A 24,190-nucleotide genomic window follows, 5' to 3' on the forward strand; every position below is an offset into this window, starting at 1 on the left:
AAATGGGGGCTACTGAACTGTACATAAGTGAGCTACCCAGTGACATAGAAACCCACACATTCATGCTTTCTCTGATCTATCACTTTTACTTCTGTATTAGAATTCGTTTTAATATGAATATTCTGGCTCTAAAATGTTTACCTTTGTATAGAGCCATCATGGAATAGGGTAAGGAATTCTGACAAATCCAGTAAAGGTGGATTTGAATCCTGTTTTTACCACTTTGTGTGTGACCTTGGCAGAAGTGGCTCTCCAGGAAAAAAATGTAAATATACCACATTTTAAAGTTTAATCTACATTATTAATATTTTCTCCTTCTGCTCCAACCCTCTTAATCCTAGACAATTATAAAATAAGTCAAGCCCTGATTTGTGGTATCTGCTAATTTCTGAGGTATAAATGCTCACCCTGAAAATTTAATAACTGGTTCTGGTAGGAGCTGGCTCCAGCACACTCCTGGACTTTGGGCAAAGCAATCTAGTTTCCTTCTCTATAAAATTGGTAGAATAACACTTGCACTATAAACTGGAAGGGGATATAAGAGATTATCTAACTGTAATCCCCATTTTATAAATGAGAAAACCAAAGCCCAGAAAAATTAAGGGACTCACCCCAGACATACAGATAGCAGAAAATTAGGTCATTTACTCTAAAATAATTCTTTTTTTTCTCACTATTCCACTCCATCTTTATATTGTAAGGATCAAATGAGAGATAATGTATATAAAGTGTTCATAAGCATTAAAGTGCTATGAAGAGCTTTTTTCACATAGTTTATTATAAATATGAACTACGATTATTAATAATTTAGAGGGATTTTTCTTAAAAAAGATGAGAAACACTGCCACTATCCTCCCCTCCCCTCCACCCAATATTCTGCTTTGTGAACAAATCAAATGTAGCCAAAGCCTGAAATAAATTTAGGAGCACTGAACACGGATCCTCTAAGCTTTAGTTCATTTTAACTACAATTCTGTATTCATTATTTTGGTAGCTGTAACTTACCTTGGTATAAATACAAGCACGCCATTTGTTCTAATTGAATAAATGACTCCATCAGCTATACAACGCTCCTCAATTTCAGGGTCTTTGTCTTTGAAATACATACACTGGAAAAGTTCGGTAGACTGTTTTTGGGCATGCTGGGCCGCCTATGAGAATAAGGACAATCCCAAAAGCAAACTTATAAAATCGAAGCAGAACCACTGAAAGATGAAAAGATGTGTTTCACAAACTAATCTACATCCGTATTAGTAATGAACTCCTAGAAAATGCATTAAACAACAGTAAATAATGCCTAATTAAACTAATTCAGTTATCATGATGATGCAAGTTAGTCTAATGGAAACACTTATTTTCTAAGATGATTAACAAGTAGAGTTTACAATAAGAGCTGACAATGTAGTTTTTATTATGACTGCAAAGTATATTTTGGTGATTCTTTTAAAAATTAGTTAGATTGAAATTTTCTAGGTATCGCCCATCCTCTCCCTTCCCTGAACCAGAAAAAGCATTATTTAACCAAAGATACATGTATATGTAAAACTATGTTTCTATTATATATTGTAGTGCAAAAGGGTGCATATCAACCCTGCAAAGCCTTACTGCAGAGTTTCTGACAGTTGAAAAGGGTTTAGAATCCTGAGGAGGGACAGTTGACCCTGGAGACTCGAGAGTAGAAGGGTCAACTGAGCTCTATCTTTGGACTGAAAACCTGGCCTATATTCTGCAGTTTTTCTCTTAAAATTTGTTAGCTTAACTATTTCCTTTGGATCTCCCTAAACCTCCCCATTCCCAATCATCATTTTTCCCTTCCTGAATTTCTGTGAGGTTTTGAAAGGAGGGTGGATCTGGGTGTTAACTTTCAAACTTGGTAGATTTAGTTTTCCTGTAGTCAAGTAGGGCTTACCCTTGTTACAAATTATCTCTTGAATCATTGTATCCAACTTTCCTAACCCTATAGGCTACAAAACCTCTCAGGCTGAGTTAGGCAGTTTCTTTCTCAATCTCACATTCCTGTCTCCCTTCCACACCTGAAGCTTTCTCTAGGCGGCTGTTAAGAGTTACCTTGTATTCCTCCATTCCTCCCAATCAACCCTGAAACTCAATAAACCCCGTTTGTCACTTAATCAAACCTTTGGCTAGTTCATTAGTTGATTGATAAGAGAGGGAGAAGGGAAGAAAGGAATAATATTGTCTCTGGGTCCTGAAGGGAATTGGAGGCGTCTATTTTGGAGGAAGTGTAATCTCAATACTTCCTCTGAACTATTCCTTTGTGAACCTGAGAAATTGACTAGAAAGCCCTCTAGTCAGTTTCAAGCCATTCTTGGCTGGCCCTAACCTTTGTAGAAGTGCCCTTCCTGCTTAAAGGGCTCAGTCTGTTTCCCTTTAGTTCTCTGTCTCAAACCAGTGTCCCAGTCTGTGTTTCCCAGGCTGTAGCTACCTGCCCCAAATATCTCATCCTCTCCCTTGCAACTCTTTATACCTCCGTGTTTATATCCCCTAAACTCAGTCATTCCTTTACTTCTCCTACCACCTCAATTTACCACCTTCACCATTGTACCTTCCTTATCCACTTTACTGCCTTAGGTATCCACAAACCCTATCCACAGTGCCTTATCCCCTATTCACACTACCTTTAGACCCTTACCTGCCTTACCCCTATTACAACCTTACCTCTGCCTTAATTTCCCTATTACCTCTAGCCTATTCCCTTATTACTACCACTTTATCACCCTACTAGATTAATCCCCTTAAAACAATATATATGTTCTTTCTCTAGAGGCTGGCTATGTACAAATCATTCTTCAAAAAACACTTCTGCTACTATATAAAAGTTTGCTCTATCTTTTTAAAAACACTTCCCTTCTCTTAGAATTGATACTAAATATCTGTTCCAAGACAAGAGTGGTGACTGAAGTTAAGTGACTTGCTCAGGCTCACACAGCTAGGAAGCGTCTGAGGCCAGATTTGTTCAAACTTACCTTAAAATGGTCATTTCTAGCTAGGTTTTGTACTAGGAGTTAGGGGACTTCTGGGGAGGGAGTTAACTATCTTTCCTCTCCCTTTTCCAATATGTTATTGGATTTTATTGACTTCATGTCCTCTGGCCAGTACTTCCTCCTTTCCCATTTCTCTGCCTCAGACTTTGGGGATCCCTCCTATGATTTGGGGTGTTGAAGCAGTTAGCAGATCTAACTTATCAGCCCAGCCCCAAACATGGCTCAGGGCTCTATAAAGATCAGTCTGAAACTTTCATCATCCTGTTTTGGTTAGGCAGGAAAGAGTTCCTCCATCTATCCATCTGCTTGCTGTCTTGGAATTAGATACATATTCTACCCACACAACTGCAGGGCACAGTTATTATCTAGATCAGTGATGGGCAAACTATTCCTCGTGGGCCAGATCCAGGCCTATCACTGCCTTAAGCAATTCCCTAATCACTGAGCCCCCACATCCAGATGTAGTAATTAGGGAATTGCTTAAGGCAGTGATGGGCAAACTACGGGGGAATAGTTTGCCCATCACTGATCTAGGGCACTAAAAGAAAGGAAGTCCATCTAAATAGGACAGAATATTGTGTTTAGTCAAGTTTTTTTAGTTCCAATCCCAGTGAGAAGGCTAGATGAAACCTTAGAAGTCATCTAATCCCAAATAAAAAAAAGCTCTAAAAATCAGTAAAGTTTAAAAAAAGTATGCTTTGATCTATATTTTCTCATACTTTTTTTTTTTTTAAACTCTTACCTTTCACTTTAGAATCAATACTAAGTATTGATTCCAAGGCAGAAGAGCAGTAAAGGCAAGGCAATGGGGGTTAAGTGACTTGCCCAGGTTCATACAGCTAGAAGTATCTGAGACCAGATGTGAACTCAGAACCTTCCATCTCTGGGCCTGGCTCTTGATCACTAAGCCACTAAGCTGCTCCCAACATTCATACTTTTTAAACCATATTTTTCTTTATATAGATTTGTATTTTTTCAATTATACGTACTAACAATTTTTAACATTTGTTTTCCAAAATCTTAAGTTTCAGATTCTTTCCCTTCCTTCCTTCCCACCTCTTTCCCTTAGACGGTAAGCAACTTGATTCTAGTTTTATTATTTTTTTGTTTTGCTTTTGTTTTTTGGTTTCTGTTATCTTATGCAACATGGCTAATATGGAAATATGTTTTGCATGATTGCACATATAAAATCTCCATAAAACTGCTTGCCTTTTCAAGGAGTCATGAGAGAAGGGAGAGAAAGAATTTGGAACTCAAAAAATTGTTAAAAATTATTAATTAGGGGCAGCTGGGTAGCTCAGTGGATTGAGAGCCAGGCCTAGAGATGGGAGGTCCTGGGTCCAAATCTGGCCTCAGACACTTCCCAGCTGTGTGACCCTGGGCAAGTCACTTGACCCCCATTGCCCACCCTTACCACTCTTCCACCTGGGAGCCAATACACAGAAATTAAGGGTTTAAAAAATTATTAATTACATGCAATTGGAAAAAAAATATATAAAAGTTTTCATCTAAATAAAGTCATCTATTCTAGCTCCCTCACAGATAACAGGTCTAGAGTAATTTTTAAGTAACCTGACTAAGGTCACAAAGGTAGTAAATGATAAGTGATAGATGTAAAGGGGGTACTTGAACTCAAGTCTTCTAATTACAAAATGGGGTCCCCAGGAACCCACTTAATTCTTGGTTTTGTGTATTTTGAATAATAAATATTTGATTTTTCATTTTAACAAAAGGCACCCTTTGGGTGTGGCCACCTCAGGCACATGATCCAATTAACTCCATTAGACTTTTTCTTGTGAGGTCACATCAAAGCTGCCTGGCAGTCATCAAAACCTTGTTCCTTTGGGTGACCTAAAGCTAGGATCACAAGTATGATCTTTCAGGGGGCAGCTGGGTAGCTCAGTGGATTGAGAGCCAGGCCTAGAGACAGGAGGTCCTGGGTTCAAATCCGGCCTCAGACACTTCCCAGCTGTGTGACCCTGGGCAAGTCACTTGATCCCCATGGCCCATCCTTACTACTCTTCCACCTACGAGCCAATACACAGAAGTTAAGGGTTTTAAAAAAAAAAAAGTACGATCTTTCCAGTCACTGTACAGCAAGAGAGGAAATTCTCTTACAAGTTCAGAGCAATGTATAAGCATGATGATGGTTACGTTGGATTTTAATAAGAAGCATATCAATAATTTTGATATCAATAATTTTAAATAATTAACTTTTCAAATGTCAGTTTTTAAAATAAATTTGTAGTGTTTATATTTCTGTAGTTATTAATAGAAAGTTTTACAAGTAGTAGTTTATTTTATTCTCACAACAACCCTGAGAGGTAGGTATGATTACTATCCCCATTTTACAATTGTGGAAGTTGAGGCAGACAGAGGTTAAATGATCTGCTGAGGTCATTGGGTCTGAGGTTAGAAATAAACTCAGGCCTTCCTAACTCCAAGCCCAGGAGTCAATTGTTATATTGAATCTCTGGGAGCTTGAAGTTCATTCAATGATTGACAGATAAGTCAGTTGGATAGAATGTTCCCAGAGAGGCATGCGAGAGGCAGGAGGGGGCAGTTGAGAACCCTGAGAGAGGTTCTGGGGCTTTTGACCTGTTCTGAGGCTAGAGATTGGTGTGGATCCTGGTCTTGGAGATAGAGAGTTGCAAACACTACTCTGCAAGCTCCTCCTGTGTTTTCCCTGTACCATTATCAACTTGTACTTGACCACCACCTCGGTGTCTACTGCCCCTAGATATTAGGAGTTTCACCATCTTAGTTATCTAGGCTTCCCAGGGCCCGGGAGGGATCCGGGAAGTGGGCAGGAGACGAAGAAGAGGGTGGAAAGGGTGGAAATCTCAACTGTTAAGGATTAAGATCTACAGAAGAAGAAGCTGAAGATTTCCCAGCAGTTTACCTACGCTGGTTTAGCTCTGGCCAGGCTGGACCAGAGAGAAGCTATCATTTGATTCTTCATTGCCTGCAGTTAGAGTTTCATTAGTAGCAATTTAAATAGGGTCTCCTAATACCTCAATCCTTTACCCATATCCTTCTTATCAAGTATATATAAAGTTTAAAGTACCTTCCTAAATTAGTTTCAAAAGCTTATTTTGGGAAGGGAGCCAACATAGTCAGATTATCAATGTTATCCCAACTGAAGAGCCCAAATTAATATATCAATTAACCCCAGGTGGGTCCTGAAGGGATAAACCACTTTGACCTGAAGGATCCTGCCTGGGCAACTGTTATAAAGAAGTGCCATCTTATCCTCTCTGTACATCATTTCCTACTACCTCAAATAGATACTAGTGACCTCATTTGAATATAACACAATCTACTCCCCAATCTGAGCTGACCCCAAAAAGACTCACTTAATTTATACTGACGTGTGTATACATGTGTATTTACATTCAGGATGTCTAAAAAAATCTTAGTAGTTTTATATACACAAATAGTAAAACCAGAATATCCAACAATAGCATGTGTATCCTTTTATATATGTACACAGAGACAACATTCACACATACCTACAGATAGTATATAATGTATGCTTATATATCACATATTTACAGATGCATACATAAGAAAATATTAGTACAACTGCTAAGCTAAATTTTGGAGTAAATAAACTGCAGGCAACCAGAGGTCTTAATGAAGCATTTTTAAAATGGTTTCCATGAAAAAATATAGTTTTAAACTGACAAACAAAATGTTGTGTTGGGATCTCTGGTAAGTCAGCTTGGCCTATAGTTCATGAAACCAAGAAGGGAAAATATCAGGGAAACACCTTGGTCTTATCTCTACTGTAAAGTATGCCTCAAAATAAAATCTTTCTATGCTCCATTAAGTGGTGGTGAACCTTTTAGAGATCGAGTGCCCAAACTGCAACCCTCATGTGGCATGGGAGGCCCCCTCTCCCAGCCCCCTTGCTTTACCTTACACAGGGGAGGGAGAAAGAACTCTCATTGGGCTGCTGGGCAGAGAGGCGGGGCATGGGAGAAATATCCTCAGGTGCGTGGAGAGGGGGAGGGGAGCAGCCCCCACTGGCACAGGCCAGCATATGTGCCATAGGTTTGCCAACATGGTCATAGGCTATTGAATATACCCACTAGGGAATACTTATGTTTCTATTAAATTATTTCATAGAACCTAAAATTTTAAAAAATATGAATTCATTGTTATTAAGAATTCTGATGTTAATTTTTTGCTAGAATATAATGCTATTAAGTAAAAGCTCAGGTATTTGTTAATTCTGTTGTACAGTAAAGCTGAAGAGGAAGCATGGGGCAGTGAAAGAGAGCTGGGCTTGGAATCGGGGAGACCTGCTTTCAAATCCCACCTTAACATTTCCAGCTGTGTGACTATGGGCAAGTCATTACACTTTTTTGAACCTCAATATTCTCATCTGTAAAATGGGAGTAAGAATAGCTCCTAATGTCACAGGTCCTGTGATGATCAAATTAGGTAACATATGTAAACTTTGCACATTTCAAAGCACTGTGCAAATCCTGTTTTTGTTATCATTAATATAATTGTGATGAAATGTAACATAATTATTGTTACTATTAACAAAAGTAGGACAATGGGTAGGGCATTTAAAATACTCTTACTCTGTTCCTGTTATTAATATGTCGGCATAATTCCTCCAGGTCTTTGCTGCTGAACAAATTTTCCTTAATCTCTGTTTTATTATCTTTTGAAATTGCTGCCATTAACAATCGGTGCACAACGATATCTGAATATCTTCTAATTGGAGAAGTGAAATGAGTATATTTATCTAATGCAAGTCCTTAAGGAAAAAAAAAAGGATTCAAATGATGAGAAAAGAACATTACACAAATAGTTTTAAAAACAAATCTGTAAGTCTGAGGAGATGTCAGTCTCCTACCGTAATGATGGAACTCATCCTCTGCACAAGATCCCGTGGAGAAGTACACTGCGTTCGACATTGCCTGGGTGGCCATAGAACGCAGTATTCTGTTCACCAGGGGATCCCTTGGGTCGTTGGCATGATCAAGGGAATCGGCTAGCGTTTTATTAGACCTATCAAATAAAAAAAGAAACTGTTAGGACTCGAATGTCGGTCTGTTTTTGTTATCATTAAAATCATTGTGATGAATATAACATAGTTATTGTTATTATTAACAAAAGTAATAATCAAACAAAGCTTTAGATGAATCCTTTACTCGTCTTTCTGGCATCTTTGATCTGCTTAGCTATCATCATTTTTCGGGAAAAGCTTTAAAAGTAACTAGAAAAATCTAATTTTCCTTATGGTTAAAGAGAGAAATTGGCTCAGATATTAGAGAAGCTCTTTGGGAAGGAGTAATATGTTGATATTGCACTCGAAGAGGACTGATATGACATCACGAGGTGATGTCTTTGGACAAACTGGACTTAGGTGAGGCAGAGTTGCCTAAAGTCATTACCGGCCTCGCTGCCTCTTCCAGAACCACCCGAGTGGTGGAAAGCCGAGACTCAAGAGGCCTGGGGATGGCTCGGGATCCAGCGATCCAAATCCTACGTCGAAGCACTCTGTGGAGCTGCTTCCACCTCCACGGCTGGAAACAAAGTGTTCTCAGCCATTCCTTGACGGGCTGGGCTCGGAGCTTGAGGCCCGTGGGTCACTCTCAGCCTGGTTTGGCCACCAGAGGAGGAGCGGGCCTGGAAAGGGCTGTCACCCCTCCCCAGAGGGGCCTGTCCTCCCTGGACATTCCGTACCCTGTGGTATAAGATTTAACTTAAAGATGAAAGACTGAACCAGGGCACTGGTTTTGTGGCTGGGCACTTCAAGGTGCCTCACCCAAGATAAATTGATCACCTGCCTTCCATCTTAGAATCAATACAATGTATTGGTTCTGAGGCAGAAGAGCAGTGAGGACCAGGCAATGGGGATTAAGTGACTTGCCCAGAGTCACACAGCTGGGAAGTGTCTGAGGCCAGACTTGAACCCAGGACCTCCCATCTGTAGGGCAGGAGTTTCAATTCATTGAGTCAATCTCATGCCTGTCTTACAGAATGAAATGGGTGAACATTATAATTGGGAAATGTGTTTTTATTTTAGTGCACCACCCATAAAACATCCAACATTGCCATGAGTTGAAGAGAGCCAGTAAGTCTTCGATCTTGGCCTAACCCTCTAGTATATTATAGGAACACGAATTAAAATGAGACCCAAACTCCCAAGGCCCAACTCCCCCCAGGAGAGAGGAATACCGGGTATCCATGGAAAAGCCTTTTGCTTTAGCACATTCCCGGAGCTCAGAAAAAAATTCCTGGTGTGGAGGCGGGTGCTGGCGCAGCAAGGCCTGGTGAGGGAAGTTCTCCCAGATCTTCTTCGCGACCCAGTGATTGGCCAGGATCATGCATTCCGCCACGGTCTCATGAACCTCCAGGGGCTGCTTGGGGATGAGGTCGTGGATGTTCTTCTTGTCATCGAGCTGCACCCGCACCTCGACTCCTTCCAGTTCCAGGGCTCCGCAGCTGTCCCGTTTAGCCCGCACGTGCCGGGCTATGTCCGTCAGCTTGCCGATCGCCCACACCAACTCGTCCCGTTTGGCTCGTCGGCTTTTCTCATCCATTTCCTCGAATTCGGGAATGTCGTCAACAACACTAAAGTTTCCATCCAATAGGTCCTGGGCCGCCTCGTAATAAAGCTTATATGCAGACTGAAGGATGGTTCTACCGTACCACACTTTTTTAATCTCAAAGGAATTTTTGTCTAACTCCCACATGACACTTACGGCATAGCTAAAAAGAAACAATTACAGTTTTTAGTGCATCAAAGCTTACTTTTAATTATACATTCTGCTCTTCACAATCTAGAATAGATGTCATTTCTATAGATTCTGGTCTAGTTTCTCATTCCATTATCTCTAAGCTTTCATAGCATACAGTCCATCACCAACTGCTACTTTCAATACTGAAGCTAGAAGGAGAACGTTTAGATGATTAATGAGTATTCTTCTCTCCCAACTTCCCGTAAAAAAAACACAAACTGATTTATTTAAAATTTTTTTGTAGAATATCAGACCAAGCCTGATATTTTGTAGAATGCTAGAACATGCAGTGAAAAAAAAATCAACACGCCTCTATTATGCTAGGCTAATTCTTTATAATGTCATCTAGACCAGGACTGTACACTATTTTCTCTCTGCTATTATCTAGCCACTCCTGTGTGCTGACCTGGTAGGACCCGCTGGACAGAGCTTATGTCCTACAGTCACAGCCTTTAAGAACTCAGGGATCCATATGTGTCACAGTGCGACACTGAGTAGGATGGTCTTTAGTGCAACTTTACTACTAAAAAATGCAATTTTTAAATGAACAAAACAATACCAAACTTGGTTCCAATGAGGTCTGACATATTAGAAATGACTGGGGGCAGCTGAGTGGCTCAGTGGATTGAGAGCCAGGCCTGGAAATGAGAGGTCCTGTGTTCAAATCTGTCAAATCTGGCCTTAGACCCTTCCTAGCTATGTGACCCTGGGCAAGTCACACTCCCATTGCCTAGCCCTTAGCACTCCTCTGCCTTGGAAACAATACACAGTATTGGTTCTAAGACAGAAGGTAAGAGTTTAAAAAAAAAAAAGAAAAAAAATGACTGTAACCTTCAGTTACCTCCTTTTTATCCTGAAGGTAGAGTTGTAAGTAATTATAAATCCCAGCTTATATTTTTTCAACTCAATTAGAACTGTTTTGGACCGAGATAAACCTGTTTACCTTGACTCCATTGTAAAGGAAAGCAAAACTAAGTATGTAGAATCATACTAGCCCATGGTATTTGTGATTGCACAGTAAGTTTAAGGAAATAATAATCAGAAACATACAGTAAGCAAAGAAAGGTAGTATTAGTGCATTTTAAAAGATACAGAATTATGGTTGTTGTGCCAAAAAAAAGAAAAGGTACATTCATTGAGTCCTCCAAAGAAATATAGATGCATATAGATAACTATACATATTCTTGGACTTAATTAGAAAAAAAAATAAAAAAGCAATCATGTATTAGAAGCAGAGACAAGAGAATATGAGGGGAAGAGTTTGAACAGAAAAGTAAAGCAGACCAAGGACTAGTGGAGTGGAAGATGAGGCATAGGATATAAAGGAAAAACAGAACAATGGAGAGATGAACCGAAGAAAAAGGAGAGTCTTGGTCATTTGAATAAATCTCACCGATCAACTCCTCCAAGCAGGGAGCACAGATCAGCACTCAGGATGGAGGGCAGCATATCATATCGACGATCTGCTAAATAGTAAGTAGTTGCCCTGCAAATAAAATACAGACACGCCATAGTTAATAGAGAAATACAAAAGCATTTATTACTTTAAGAAATACTTTTATCAGGAGCAGCTAGAGGTGGCTCAGTGGACTGAGAGCTAGGCCTGCAGATGGGAGCTCCTGGGTTCAAATATTGCCACATATACTTTCTATTTGTGTGACCCTGGGCAAGTCACTTAATCCTCATTATCTAGCCCTTAGCTCTCTTTTGCCTTAAAACTAGTACATAGTATTGATTCTAAGGTAGAAGATAAGAGTTTAAAAAGAAAAAAAATTTGGTCTATGGTGAGTTAAATGAACAAAATACAAGTATAATTCACCACAGCCCAGCAGCTTTTCATACAATGTAGAATGCCCTGTAAGAGAACTAGTCTGTTATGCCACAGCATATCATCTTGTTGGATAAGTATTTTCAGTATCCACATATTTCACTTTACATAAAGAAATAAGAAAATTGCTTTCTTTATTGATGTGAATCTTATAAAAATTGTGAATACCAAGAAGAATTAGAATGCAGTAATTTGTTATCCATATAAACTTGTGAACTATTAAGTAAATGTCAATTTAGTATAAAAGAAGGTGTAAAGAGGTCAGCCATACATAGTAAAAGGTAGGATTATCAAGGACCCTGTTTTCATAAAGGAAGAGAGGGAAGCAGATTTCTAAATTCCTTCTTCAAAGAATTTCAGAACTGGGGAACTGCGGCACTTGGCACTCAGCACTGGACACTCTTTCCCTCATGCATAATCTTTCTTTGTAAAGATTCAACTTTCATAGTAACCACATCCTAAAGAATATAAAGGGCAACCACCTACATTCAATAATAACGCTTACCTAAAATGTTATTTAATTTCCTGAGCCTCTCCTAATATTAATAATAGTATTACCTGGTTCTAGCTTCAATATCAGTATAAGAATTTGTTGTCACAAAGTGAGTTACATCTGCGATATGGACGCCAAGTTCCAAGTTGCCATTATTTAAGGTTCTGACTGATAGAGCGTCATCCACATCTTCACAGCCTTTTGGGTCAATGCTGAACACAAGATGAGTTTTTCTCAAATCGATGCGCTCCCGTTCCTCCTCAGGATTCACTTTCCAGGGATTCTCTGGGGTGTTGACTGGCATTTCACACATCTGTACAAGGAGAACTAAGTCAGCAACTGGTGGGTTTCAGGCTTTGAGAATCATCCATCGGCTCCTGATCACATTCAATATCACCTCAACTATCCCATAACTCCTAACTCCAATGCTGCACCTCCCCAACTGCCTCCTCTAGCCATCTACTCTCCTCCGACTGCTACTTTAACCCAGAAGCTAGAATGTGAACATACAGATGGTTATTTGGTGCTCTCCTCCCTTCCCTACTGCTCCCAAAGGCTGTTGCACTTTTTCAGTTGTGGAATTTTAGATCAAGTCCAAGTAGCATTAACATTAACATGCTCCCATTATGATAGGCTAATTCTTTTTTTTTTTTTTTTAACCCTTATTTTCCATTTTAGAATTGATACTAAATATTGGGTCTAAGGCAAAAAGTGGTAAGGGCTGGGCAACTAGAGTTAAGTGACTTGCACAGATAGGAAATGTCTGAGGCAAAATTTGAACCCAGGACATCTCATCTCCAGGTCTGGCTCTCAATCCACTGACCCACTTACCTGATTCTGTGATAGGCTAAATTTTTAAAAGCAACTTAAAGCAATGTTATTTAGTCCAAGACTTGTAAACTGTTTTCTCTTGGCTATCATCTGTCTGGACTGTTAAATCCTGACTAATTTTGCCAAGAGATGAAAAACAATCCAATCTTGTCAAGCTGGCTCATACTTCATTGCATTCAAGGAGGATCTATATTTATGCTGTGATTTCATAATGTATAATATTCTGAAATGTCATAAGATTAGAGCAACCATTTTGTCTACAAAAGTTTGATTTTGCTACCCTTTCTTTGTCTGGCTAGGGATTTAGAAGGGCTCTATTCCACTCTTATAAGGTTGTATAGAGAGTATGGCCCAAACAGAAATGCAACCAGATGTTACAAGAAGAAGGTTACTTTCACGACAAGCCCTATAAGAAAGCCACTTTTTAGCTATGTGGAAAAATTTCAAAACTGATCCCTGTCATGGGAACAGACTATGGAGTTGTAAACTCCGTACCCAAAGCAGGATGAGTACCAATCGAGGGGAAGAGTGCCCTATCTCCTTTCACGGCTCCAAAAAGTTTTATTTCCACAGTTTTGCTTTCACAAAATAAGATGAAATTTAAAAGAAACCCTAGAGGCTGTTAAAAGAACATAGGATTACAATAGGCACTAACCTGGGCTTCTGAGAAAGGGGCAACTGAAATACTATTCTCCACCAGGATTGTTGCAATTTCCCCCTCAAGATCTCCTATTTTTCCTAAAACTCGTACAAAATGTCCGTTTGGATATACAGATGTTGACTCCCAAGAATCAATACGCACAACCACCCTGAAGTCCTGAAGTTAAAGGAAACAGTTCCATGGTTAGAGGTTACATTAGTAAAGAAGAGGCATTCAAATTTGAATAAAGGTAAAAAGTAATTGGCATTGACACAGCACCTGGAGGTTTGCATACATTTACATTACATACATTTATTTTTTGTATACATTATATAATTTTATATCATATCATTTATATTGGGCCATTATATAATTTATAAACATTTATATAAATATGTAGTATATTATAATATATACATAAATATAACAAATGTATTTCTATCATTCTATAACTTTATACAATCAATCATATATATTTTTACATATATCATGATGTGATTCTCACAGCAATCCAACAAAGTATATAATGTAGTAATGTATTAGCATCTTCATTTTACAGATGATGAAATTGAAGCTTAGTAAAGTTGAGTGACTGGTCTAATTGCCACACAGGTAGGAAATGTCAGAAACAGGATTCTAGCCAAGGTCTTTCTGAACTGCAAAGCCAGTGCTCTCTCCACTCTGGGGCATCTCAAAGGGCAAAGTGTATCAACTGGTGCAAATGTTTTATTCTAATTTTATTTTGAAATAAAAAGATTCATCCTATCTCTATTTTCTTTGCCTTAATAATAATAAAAGAAGCACTGTAGTAATTGACAAAAGCTTGTTTCTTTATAGTATTCTTAAATTTCAGTAATGATTGTGCCAGTAGAGACACCATGTCCTAGAACAGATATGGAGCATTCCAATCTATAGAGATTGGTAGTTTTACCAACAATCTCTCTTGTCTTCTCTTGTCTTGTCTTCTCTCTCCCTCCCCCCCACTTCCTTCCTCTCTCCCTCCCTCCCTCTCTCTCCCTTACTTTTTGTCTTAGAATCAATACTATCAGTTCCAAGACAGTAAAGGCTAGGTAACTGGGGTTAAGTGACTTGCTCAGGGTCACACAGCTAGGAAGCATCTGAGGCCACATTTGAACCTAGGACTTCCCAGCTCCCGGCCTGGTGCTCTATCCCCTGAGCCACCTAGCTGTCTCCATTTCTATATTTCAATGCTTGAGATCAAGGATTTATTTCTTGATGTAGATACTGTCTCTAACTGATAGATCATAACCTATCCACAACCTTCTCATTCTATGGAACGTTGCCTATGTTCTCCCAAAAAATCCTTCATAGAGGAGTTACTCAACAAGCTAGCATTTCTCTAGGACTTCTATCCATCTTTTAATGTAGCACTCATGTTCTTCACCTGTTATTTCTCATATTTACCATGACTTTTCCACTTCCTTTTTTAAAAAATCACAGTTCCAGGACAATATCCCTCATTTTTTATTAAAAAAAAAAAAAAAAACCTTACTTTCCATCTTGGAATCAATATTGTGTATTGATTCTAAGGGGGCTAGGCAATGGAAGTTAAGTGACTTGCCCAGGGTCACACAACTAGGACATGTCTGGGGCCAGATTTGAACCCAGGACCTTCTGTTTCTAGGTCTGGCTCTCAATCTACTGAATGACCTAGCAACTCCCTTACATCCTTCTTGTACCCAAGTTATTATTGGCAATACACTATTAATCTACATCTATCTGTCACTCATTTTATTATTGCCCTTTATGCCACCCACAATTTTGATTCTTCAGATATTGTGGTGTCCTATTATTCACTAAAAGGGAATTGGTGTTTCTGCATCAGTGAACAGGTTGGGAACACTGAAAGAGCTGCATACTTTTGTTAATGCAATCTAGGCTGCTCTGTTTACTATTCAATTCTGGATCCAGCTAACTGTCCACCCACAGTGGAGGTATAAAATATATACAGAGAGTTAATTCAGTGGGCTGCTCATCCCATTTAATCAGGTTAGATTCAATGATTTTTAAATTTCCTTCCAGGTCTAAGTGCTATGATCTTAGGTCACAATCAGAACATCAGTTATTTTTCATTCGCTTGCCTTTTTCCTATATGGACTATCTGGCTGATTTCTTTTGTACAATTAAGGATTACATCAAGGAGGCCCTGTATGTTCTGGGATTCAAATGTGATTAGTAGACATGGTCTGCACATAGAAAATTCAGAGAAACTTCCTTTCTATAGGAATTCACTCTCCAGTTGTACTTCTCCCTTTTTTATGTCTTGCTTGAAACAGGAACACTGAACCAAGTTATCTTTGTGGATGCATTTATCAAGGAAACTTGCATTATTTTAACATATTCATGTTAGATATCATCATCATCATCATCATCAGTATCATCATCACTGTTAACAATTTCAGAGCACTTATGTTCTACTCATTTTGCTAAATTTTTTGCAATTATTATCTCATTTGATCTTGTTGGAGGAGTGCTTTTCAGGATATGTTCACCTTCACTGAGTCAAAAGTTATTTTTTCATGCTTTCTCATAATCAACAATAAAAAACCAGAGCAGGATCCTATGATCTCTATAACTTACAGCCAACTGTGTGACTATGATGCTTCTCACTTTCTTCAAGGATACCTGCAATGGGTATATATTATCCTCAAAGACTTTTTGGTAATGATAGTATCCATTATTTTTTGTAATCATTTGCTAACTTTTCTTTCAGAAGGCCATGACAATCAATCCCTTAATGCTTTTAAAATTGTATTCCCTCTAGCACAGATTTACTCTGTGTGTATTGGCCTGATATAGCTGCTTTTCTAAAGTACCATTTCCATTTCCTAATATAATACTCAAGAAAATAAGTTATTTAAGAGTCTAGACATGGTGATTCCACTATCAATGATGAAAATAAGTTGCTAAAGGATGCACTGGAAAACATGTTCTCATTTTTCCCTTTTCTTTGTTGATAAGGTTTAGATAAATTTCATGCCAAACTTGTTGCAAACTCATTTTTCTTTCCATCATTCTTCCCTGTTTAGTGAGGTAATAGATTTTGCTCATACCTTCCACTATCCTCTCAATACAATATATTTTAAAAAAAATACAATATTTTTCAAATGTTGTTTATATTCTAAACTAATGGTGATGTTGATGCTTGTTATATCTTTCTTGGCAAAATCAAGTTTTGCTGGCTCATGACATTTCTGGAAGCAGAAGTTTTTTGTATTTGTGTCCTAGAGTTCAGTACAGGGCCTTGCACATAATAGGTGCTTCCTGAATACTGAATTCTCTTTTGGTCTCATAACTGAGAGGATTTTTTGGTACTTGCTAAATTTCTATGAAAACATAAAATTTGAAAAGTTGATCACTGGAGTTTATGTCCTTTCTTTAATCCATTTCCTATTTTTTTGATTCAATAGCTCATATGGATACATCAGGTTGGAACTACTATAGTTTATAGACTAGGTTTCTAATTTTTAGATTTTCTTTTAGTTTGGAATTGGTTTTGACTTTTGCTCTAACTGATCATCTGCCTAAAACACAGTTGATTTGGAACTAACTTCCAAATCAATAAACAGTTGTGTTCTGTCTATTAATAATCACCAATTTCATTTTTTCTGTGGTTTGGTGCTCATCCCATCCAGCACCTTTTAACTCTTTTCTTTAAGAAATTACTTATGGTATTTAGATATGAAGCTCTCAGTAGTCTCTAAGTCTTAGGCCTCTTTCACACTTCTTAATCCCGAACCATATATTCTAAAATTATCCTTCCCTCTGTCCACTTTTGAAATGAAGCCACTGAGCACATACACAACACATATGTGTTGATTTAGACTAGAGAATCTTATCATGATCTCCATGGAATTTATCTTCCTCTTTGTTCTCTGCAACAGATTTTGTTATATAAAATGAAACAATATTCATGGGGTTTTTTGTGATCATGACTATAATTGCTGATCATGAGGACAATCATGCCATGAAATGATGATTCTTGTTGCCTTCAAGTGAACAATAAAATTCCCCCTGCCAAATCCATCATTTGTCTCTCCAACTGTAAACCTACCACGTAGCTTCAACTTCTTATGGCTTTCAGTTTTATTTTTTATTGAGAATGTCAATTTTGATATAGTTCTGTTTCTCTTTAATAGAATATCAAACTTGTTCATCATTAGACATGGATTTCACATTTAATAAATTAATTTTTATAAAGGGTCTAAAAACCGTGATTCTTAGTAGCATCTGTTACCCTTTTTGCTATTATGCATCAGTGGTTGCAGAAACAGAGGGAGCTATATGGGGTTGTATTGGCCAAAGAATTCATCACCTAGTGAGTGACCAGACCTACTGGTGATATAAGTCTCATGATACTGTGGATAACAAAGAGTTCTCACATTTAGTGAAATACTTTATGAGCCAAGGTAAGAAAGGCCTAAAATCTATGAGTCAAGTGATGGATTATGAAGTATTACTATGTGAAGTATTACTATCAAATCATCACCACAGGGCATGCAAATCATATTTCTCTATCATTTGTTGAAAGAAAGCTTGTTAGTGTTATTGGCAAAACAAACATATACACACACATACACATTTTTTGAAAAAGAAATAATATACAGGTATGTATATATGTATATACGTATATTTTGCCAACAATACTAAAAAGATCTTTGTATGTATAAACACACACACACACACACACACACACACACACACACACACACACAGAAATGGTTTCAGAGTTGGACAGTTGGATAATATATGTTCTCTTTGGTTGTCCTACACAGCTCTTTCTAGGGCAGTTTCTTTCTGCCCTTCATTTATTAACTGAAGACTACTCAATAGCTGATCCTTTTATATTTAGAACTTCTTAAAAACAGTATCCCATAAAACTAGATATATAGTTTGGGGTCATCCATAATTTATTTCCTCTTCTGCTAAAGGAAATACTTGTATTTACTGTTACTGAACAAACACAACCAAATTCAGGTAAAATAAAATGAAACTTTACTCGTTACCTGTAGTGCTTCTGCCTGCTGAGTACTGATTCTGATTTTGGGAATTCTGTAATCCCAAGGAGTAACTAGGATTTTCTGGGCATTTTTGCCCTGCGACTGAACCTCTTCTTTAGATGGAAAAGTCACCACATAATCCCGCCAGTTCTTCTGAAGGATTCCTACCACTCTGCCTTTGAAGAAGAAACAATATTGACCGGTGAGGGAGGTATGCCTAGGGACTTTAGAGAGAACCATCTACCATATCGACAAGTTTAAATTAATTAAATTATGATTAAGTTAATTATAAAGTGGTATAAAAGGAAATGAGGCAAGTTAGCATCTTGTTCATTAGAGCACCTCAATAATGATCATACTAGATCATCAGGTATATCTACAGAAGTGAAAAGATGCTCAAAGATACTTTCCTATCACTTGATTTATAAGATTTAGATTCCCCTTATAAATATATACACACACACAAACAAACATACCTCTCTGTCTCTGTCTCTCTCTATATATATTTTCAATCTTTTTGATCTTTTTTTGCCATATCTTATTATGTGCTTGGCATACAGTTGCCTTCCCTTCTCTTTTGCTCCCTATCTACCAATGTCAGAGTTAGTAAGTATGTAGGGAAAGATAATGAATCAGTGGGAAAACTGGATGTAGGAAGAATTACAAGAATAAAAGTTACTTTATTTTATGTATCTTAAAACAGAAACTCTTCAAAGGCTCACCACCTGCTCTTCCTTCTCTCACTTACCTGTGGGCATAGGTTCACTGGGAGACTCCCCTGGTGTTTTGTCATCATTTTCATTCTCACATAAAGCAGCAGTCCTTCCTTTCCATTCATTTTTGGGGAGTAGTTCCACTACAACCACATCACCATGGATCGAGCGATTTCGAGCTTTCATGCCATGAACAAGGATGTCACTGATTAAATCTGTTTTTAAAGTGGCAGAGATACACAGAAAGTCCTAAAGCACTTTAATGTTAGCCAGACATTTCAAAGACTAGCCATAAAAAAACCAAAACCTTAAGTCTCATCGATAGTCCCACACTGAGTAGCTTCCTACTTCAAAGACAAAGACAAACTTGTATTCTTCTTGTTTTTTAAACTCTCACCTTCCATTGTAGAATCAATACAAAGTATTTGGTTCCAAGGCAAAAAAGCAGTAAGGACTAGGCAGTGGGAATAAACTGACTTGCCCAGGGTCACACATCTAGGAGGTGTCTGAGGCCACATTTGAACTCAGGCCTTCCTATCTCTAGGCCTGGCTCTCAATTCACAGAGCCACCTAGTTACCCCCAAACTTGTATTGTTTTGAAGATTATTAACCATCAATGAATATTTTCTTAGCACTACCTGATATGGCATCAAATAATTTCAGAATTATTATTTTGTTGTGATAACAATAATGATAGCAACAATAATAATAGGTAACAGCATATCCCTTCAAGGTTTGAAAAATGCTTCACAAATAAATGATACCATTGTTACTGTCAATAACCACCTAATGTAGTTGCTGTTATTTTCCCCACTTTATAGATGAGGAAAATAAAACACAGATGAGAGGGTTTTTCCATGAACAAAGAATTGGCAAATGTCAGAGATAGGATTTGAACCCAGTCTGTTATAACTTCAAGGCACTTACAATAAGCCCATAAGGTATATAGACTATTATCCCCATTTATCATTGCAAGTCTCTGTCAGAATCCCTGTAAAGGCATGAAGCAATCCATCCTTCTTAAATGTATCTGCCCTCTGATCACGCCTCCTGCAGATCAATCAGCTCTACCACAGACAAGTCTTTTCACGATTAGTGGGGTAGCTGATTTGAAAAGATTATTTTCAAGGGGAAAGGACCATAAAAACCCATCATCTCCTAGCCTTGACAGTCTGGTCCACAAGAAAGCGGAGCTACCACGATGTCTATTTTATGCAGCCAATCATGACAACTAAAGAGTGTAATATGATAAAATAACAACCCTACTTTCTTTATTGTGGAAGTCTTAAGAAAAGAAGGGTATGAAGGAACTAAATATACTGAACCTGAGTCTTTACTGCTGGCTCCTTGGAGTCGGACAAAAGCTTCTATTTGTGCTCTGTGTTTATTGACGTTGAGAATTCCCTAAAATCAAAATTAACAGTCAATGAGATGGCCTGGATGAAGAGGAAGAAAATTCAGCTTTGTTTTAGAATTTTGAGAACGATGTGACAAAAACCATTGCATTTTTATTTGTTTATTTTTTAATAATTATATTTCATTTTTATAAGGGGTGGGATCATCTTTTTCAACAAAGAGGATTTTTTCCCCCCTCAAGAGGAAAGGATACAACAGAACTATTCCTGGCTATAATGGCATTATTCCTGATTGAGTTGGTGTTACCTATGTGGTCCTCAAATATAACTCATATGTATATACCATTCCTTGAGATTCTGCAGAAAATGTAGCTATCACTGACATATGTAACACATTAAATTTTTAACATATCGGTGAGATTTGAGTTTATCATATCCATTCCTAAAAGAAGTCCTGGTAGCAATAATAGCCTCTTGGGGCCTTGGCACTGAGAAGGTTGAAAAGAGGAAGGTAAGCGAGGATATATGAGATGAACACTGGCTTGAACGGGCCCAGCCTCAAACTAAAATAAGAATATTTATTCTTTCCCTTGTGATTCCCCCTTGAGCTGCAAGGCCATTTTCAATGTTCTCTTCATCAGTAACCCTGCAAAGCAGTGGCTTTGGATGAGATGACTCGGTTCTACCAGTAGAATGGTATCTACTCACAGTGAGAGCTGCTCATCAGATAGGCTGACAGCCCACCGATCCTCTCTCTCAAAGGCCTCCTAGGCAATCACACAAAGTAAGAAAACAGCTAGGGAGAAGGGCACATGGTAGCTTGATCCTGACAAGGTCTTTTATTTTTTTAAATAAACTCTTACTTTCTGTCTTAGAATTGATACTAAGTATTGGTTCCAAGGCACAAGAGCAGCAAAGGGGGAGGCACTGGGGAATCAAATGACTTGTCTAGGGTCACACAGCTGAGGCCAGACGGAACCCAGATCCTCCGGACTCCAGGCTTGGCGCTCTATCCATTGTGCTACCTAGAAGCCCCAACAAAGTCTTTTTGTCCATTTCCTCACCTGGATATATCTCCCAGATTTAATTCCGGCCTCTAATACTTCCAGAGGAAGATGTTCTGGGTATTCTTTCCCATTGTTCTCCTGGCTTTCAAGCTCCCTCTCACGACGAGCCTGAAGTATAGAATCACACAGCTCGTGTGCAGCCTTTAACTCAGGCCAAAAATTGTCCAGATAATTCTGTGTTATAAAGGCAAAAAACAAAACAAAACAGAGAAACAATAAATAAAAATCTCCATTTCAGTTCTATTTTTAAAATTCATTTTCTTGAATAAAAGCTACTGGTATATCTCTTTGAGGAAATATTAAATAGTCAGTATTCTTTCCTGGCATCTGGTAGAGGGTTTTATGCATTTTTTGAACCCATACCTTCTTAGAATCAACACTAAGGATTGGTTCCAAGAGAGAAGAGCAGAAAAGCTAGGCAAGGCTTTCTATCTGCTGAGCCCCCTAGGTGCCCCAACATGTGTTTAAAATTCATTCAATGGATGAATGAATTTCTTACACTAAGAAGGCTTGATGGAATTGGTAAGAAGGTGGTTCTAAGCCTTGTAAATGAAGGATCGCATATTTAAAACTTTAAGGAACTTTATAAAGTTGTCCTCTAGTCCACCCCTCACTTTCCTGATAAGGAAGCTGAGGTTTAAGGGAGGTGAAAGACTTGCTCCAGGTCATTCGGGTCATCAGGGGCTACCTCTTATCCCACGAAGCCTTCAGATTAGCTACATTTTAGGGTTTGCATTCCTGACTGCTCTGCCTTTTCATGCCTAGAAATGTAGGCAGTCTCCAAAGCTAGTACTGTAAAGACAGACAGTGGGACACACAGCACACTGTACCTGGATACTGTCTTAAACAAGATCATCATCTAGGTCAAGGCGGGTCCAGGTACCTTTATCTGTTTGGCCATGTTTAGGGTCAGTGGTGAAAAATGAGCCAATAAAGGTGACAAGAAGAGAAATATGGATCTTTAGTAGCCAGCAGGAAACCATGGGAAAAGTGAAGGACTGATTTATGTCTCTGTCACTAGGGTTTACGCATCTGCGATGGGCTTTTCTCCCTTGAATAGACATAAACTTCTTAGGGAACTCTCTTCCCTAACTTAGTACAGTGCTCTGCATACAGCAAATGGTCAATAAATACTGTTAAGCTAATCTCATCTCAAACTGTATCTTTAGAAGTAAGTGACCAGGGTGCCAGTGATCTCTAAAAGAGGCCAGGCTCAACTCTGGCCTCATTTAGCTCTGAAATCTTCAGAGAAGACCTGGGGATCACTGTTGTGGGTATATTCACTGCTACTGTTTTTCTAGCAGAGAAAAGTGGCAGCATCTGGAGAAGAAGCCTAGAGAGGATGATAATGTTGAGTTTCAGACTGCCAGGGTGTATGTCTTTACTCAAACTCCCAGTTTCATGTCTCCCGTGTGGCTCTTTTGCACCATTTTGGGAACATGTCACAGGTTATTGATTTCTGTTCTTAATAGCTATTAGGTTATATATCTCTTCCCCTTCCTGGCTAACTTCTGAGAAATCTGTCTTCTCTAAGTACCTCCACTTCCTTTCAACTTGTTCACTTCTAAATCCTCACAATTTGTCTTGCATCATTCAGGCAGCACCTACCAAAGTTAACAATGATCTCCTAACTTGTGAATCTAATGGCCTTTTTCTCAGTCTTTTTTTTTTTTTTTTTTTTTTTTAATTTAAACCCTTACCTTCTGTCACTCTTAAGCTCTAGTCTTGGATTACCAAATACCTTTTGGATATTTCAAATTGGATGTTCCACAGGCATTTCCAATTCAGTATGTCCAAGACAAACTCAGCCTCTTTCTCCCCAAACGCTTCTGTCTTCCTCACTTTCCTATCATGGGCATTCACACTGAAAACCTCATTACCATCCTTGATTCCTCACTGACACTCACACACATTCGATCTTTTGTGAAGTCTGAGTGCTTGGATGTTCACGGTTCATCTTTCTCACGTCCATTCACTCCCTTCTCTCTGCTCTCCTCACCACCCCCGCCATCCCCTCCCACCTCAATTGCTACTTCTCTCCCTCTTTTCTCTCCCGACTCCGGTTGGCACTCAGATGCCAGAGGGGATGCCCCCTAAGGACAGGCCTGATGTGTCCCTCTCCTCCCAGTCTCTCTACTGCTTCCTGTTCACTCCAGGATCCAACAGAAAATCTTGTTTGGCGCTCCAAGCTCCGGCTCCTTCCCCTCTTTGCAGTTTTCTTATGCCTTATGATCCAGCTCCCCTGCCCCAGGTTCAGACTCCCGCCTCATGCCTGGAATGCTCTCCCTCCTCAGCTGCAGCTCTCGGCTGCTCTGGCTTCCTCCAAGTCTTCTGCAGGAGGTCTTTCCAGTGCCGGACTATATCTCAAATACACATTGTTGTTGTTCTCTGAACTTGAAGAGGACCAAATGGACATCACTAGGACCTTGGGAGGCTCTACCACAGGTTGGGCATGAAGAGTCCAAATGAACATTTT

The 24,190-nt window shown here is 38.8% G+C and overlaps 1 protein-coding gene across 2 annotated transcripts in view; it reads right to left on the reverse strand.

Annotated features, from left to right (window-relative positions):
- Positions 1-24,190, reverse strand: part of DIS3L (DIS3 like exosome 3'-5' exoribonuclease) — a 36,566-nt gene that overhangs the window by 702 nt on the left and 11,674 nt on the right. For both annotated transcript variants that reach the window (XM_044665337.1, XM_044665338.1), the window contains 11 exons: positions 21,712-21,888; positions 20,618-20,696; positions 19,328-19,507; positions 18,586-18,755; positions 13,574-13,735; positions 12,153-12,400; positions 11,160-11,252; positions 9,204-9,737; positions 7,876-8,030; positions 7,598-7,776; positions 1,006-1,151 (listed from right to left, as the gene is read on the reverse strand). In XM_044665337.1, coding sequence (XP_044521272.1) covers positions 1,006-1,151; positions 7,598-7,776; positions 7,876-8,030; positions 9,204-9,737; positions 11,160-11,252; positions 12,153-12,400; positions 13,574-13,735; positions 18,586-18,755; positions 19,328-19,507; positions 20,618-20,696; positions 21,712-21,888 — 2,123 coding nt within the window. The remainder of the gene's footprint in view (positions 1-1,005; positions 1,152-7,597; positions 7,777-7,875; positions 8,031-9,203; positions 9,738-11,159; positions 11,253-12,152; positions 12,401-13,573; positions 13,736-18,585; positions 18,756-19,327; positions 19,508-20,617; positions 20,697-21,711; positions 21,889-24,190) is intronic.

This window comes from Gracilinanus agilis, chromosome 2 (assembly GCF_016433145.1).
Source record: "Gracilinanus agilis isolate LMUSP501 chromosome 2, AgileGrace, whole genome shotgun sequence".
NCBI classification, from domain to species: Eukaryota; Metazoa; Chordata; class Mammalia; order Didelphimorphia; family Didelphidae; genus Gracilinanus; species Gracilinanus agilis.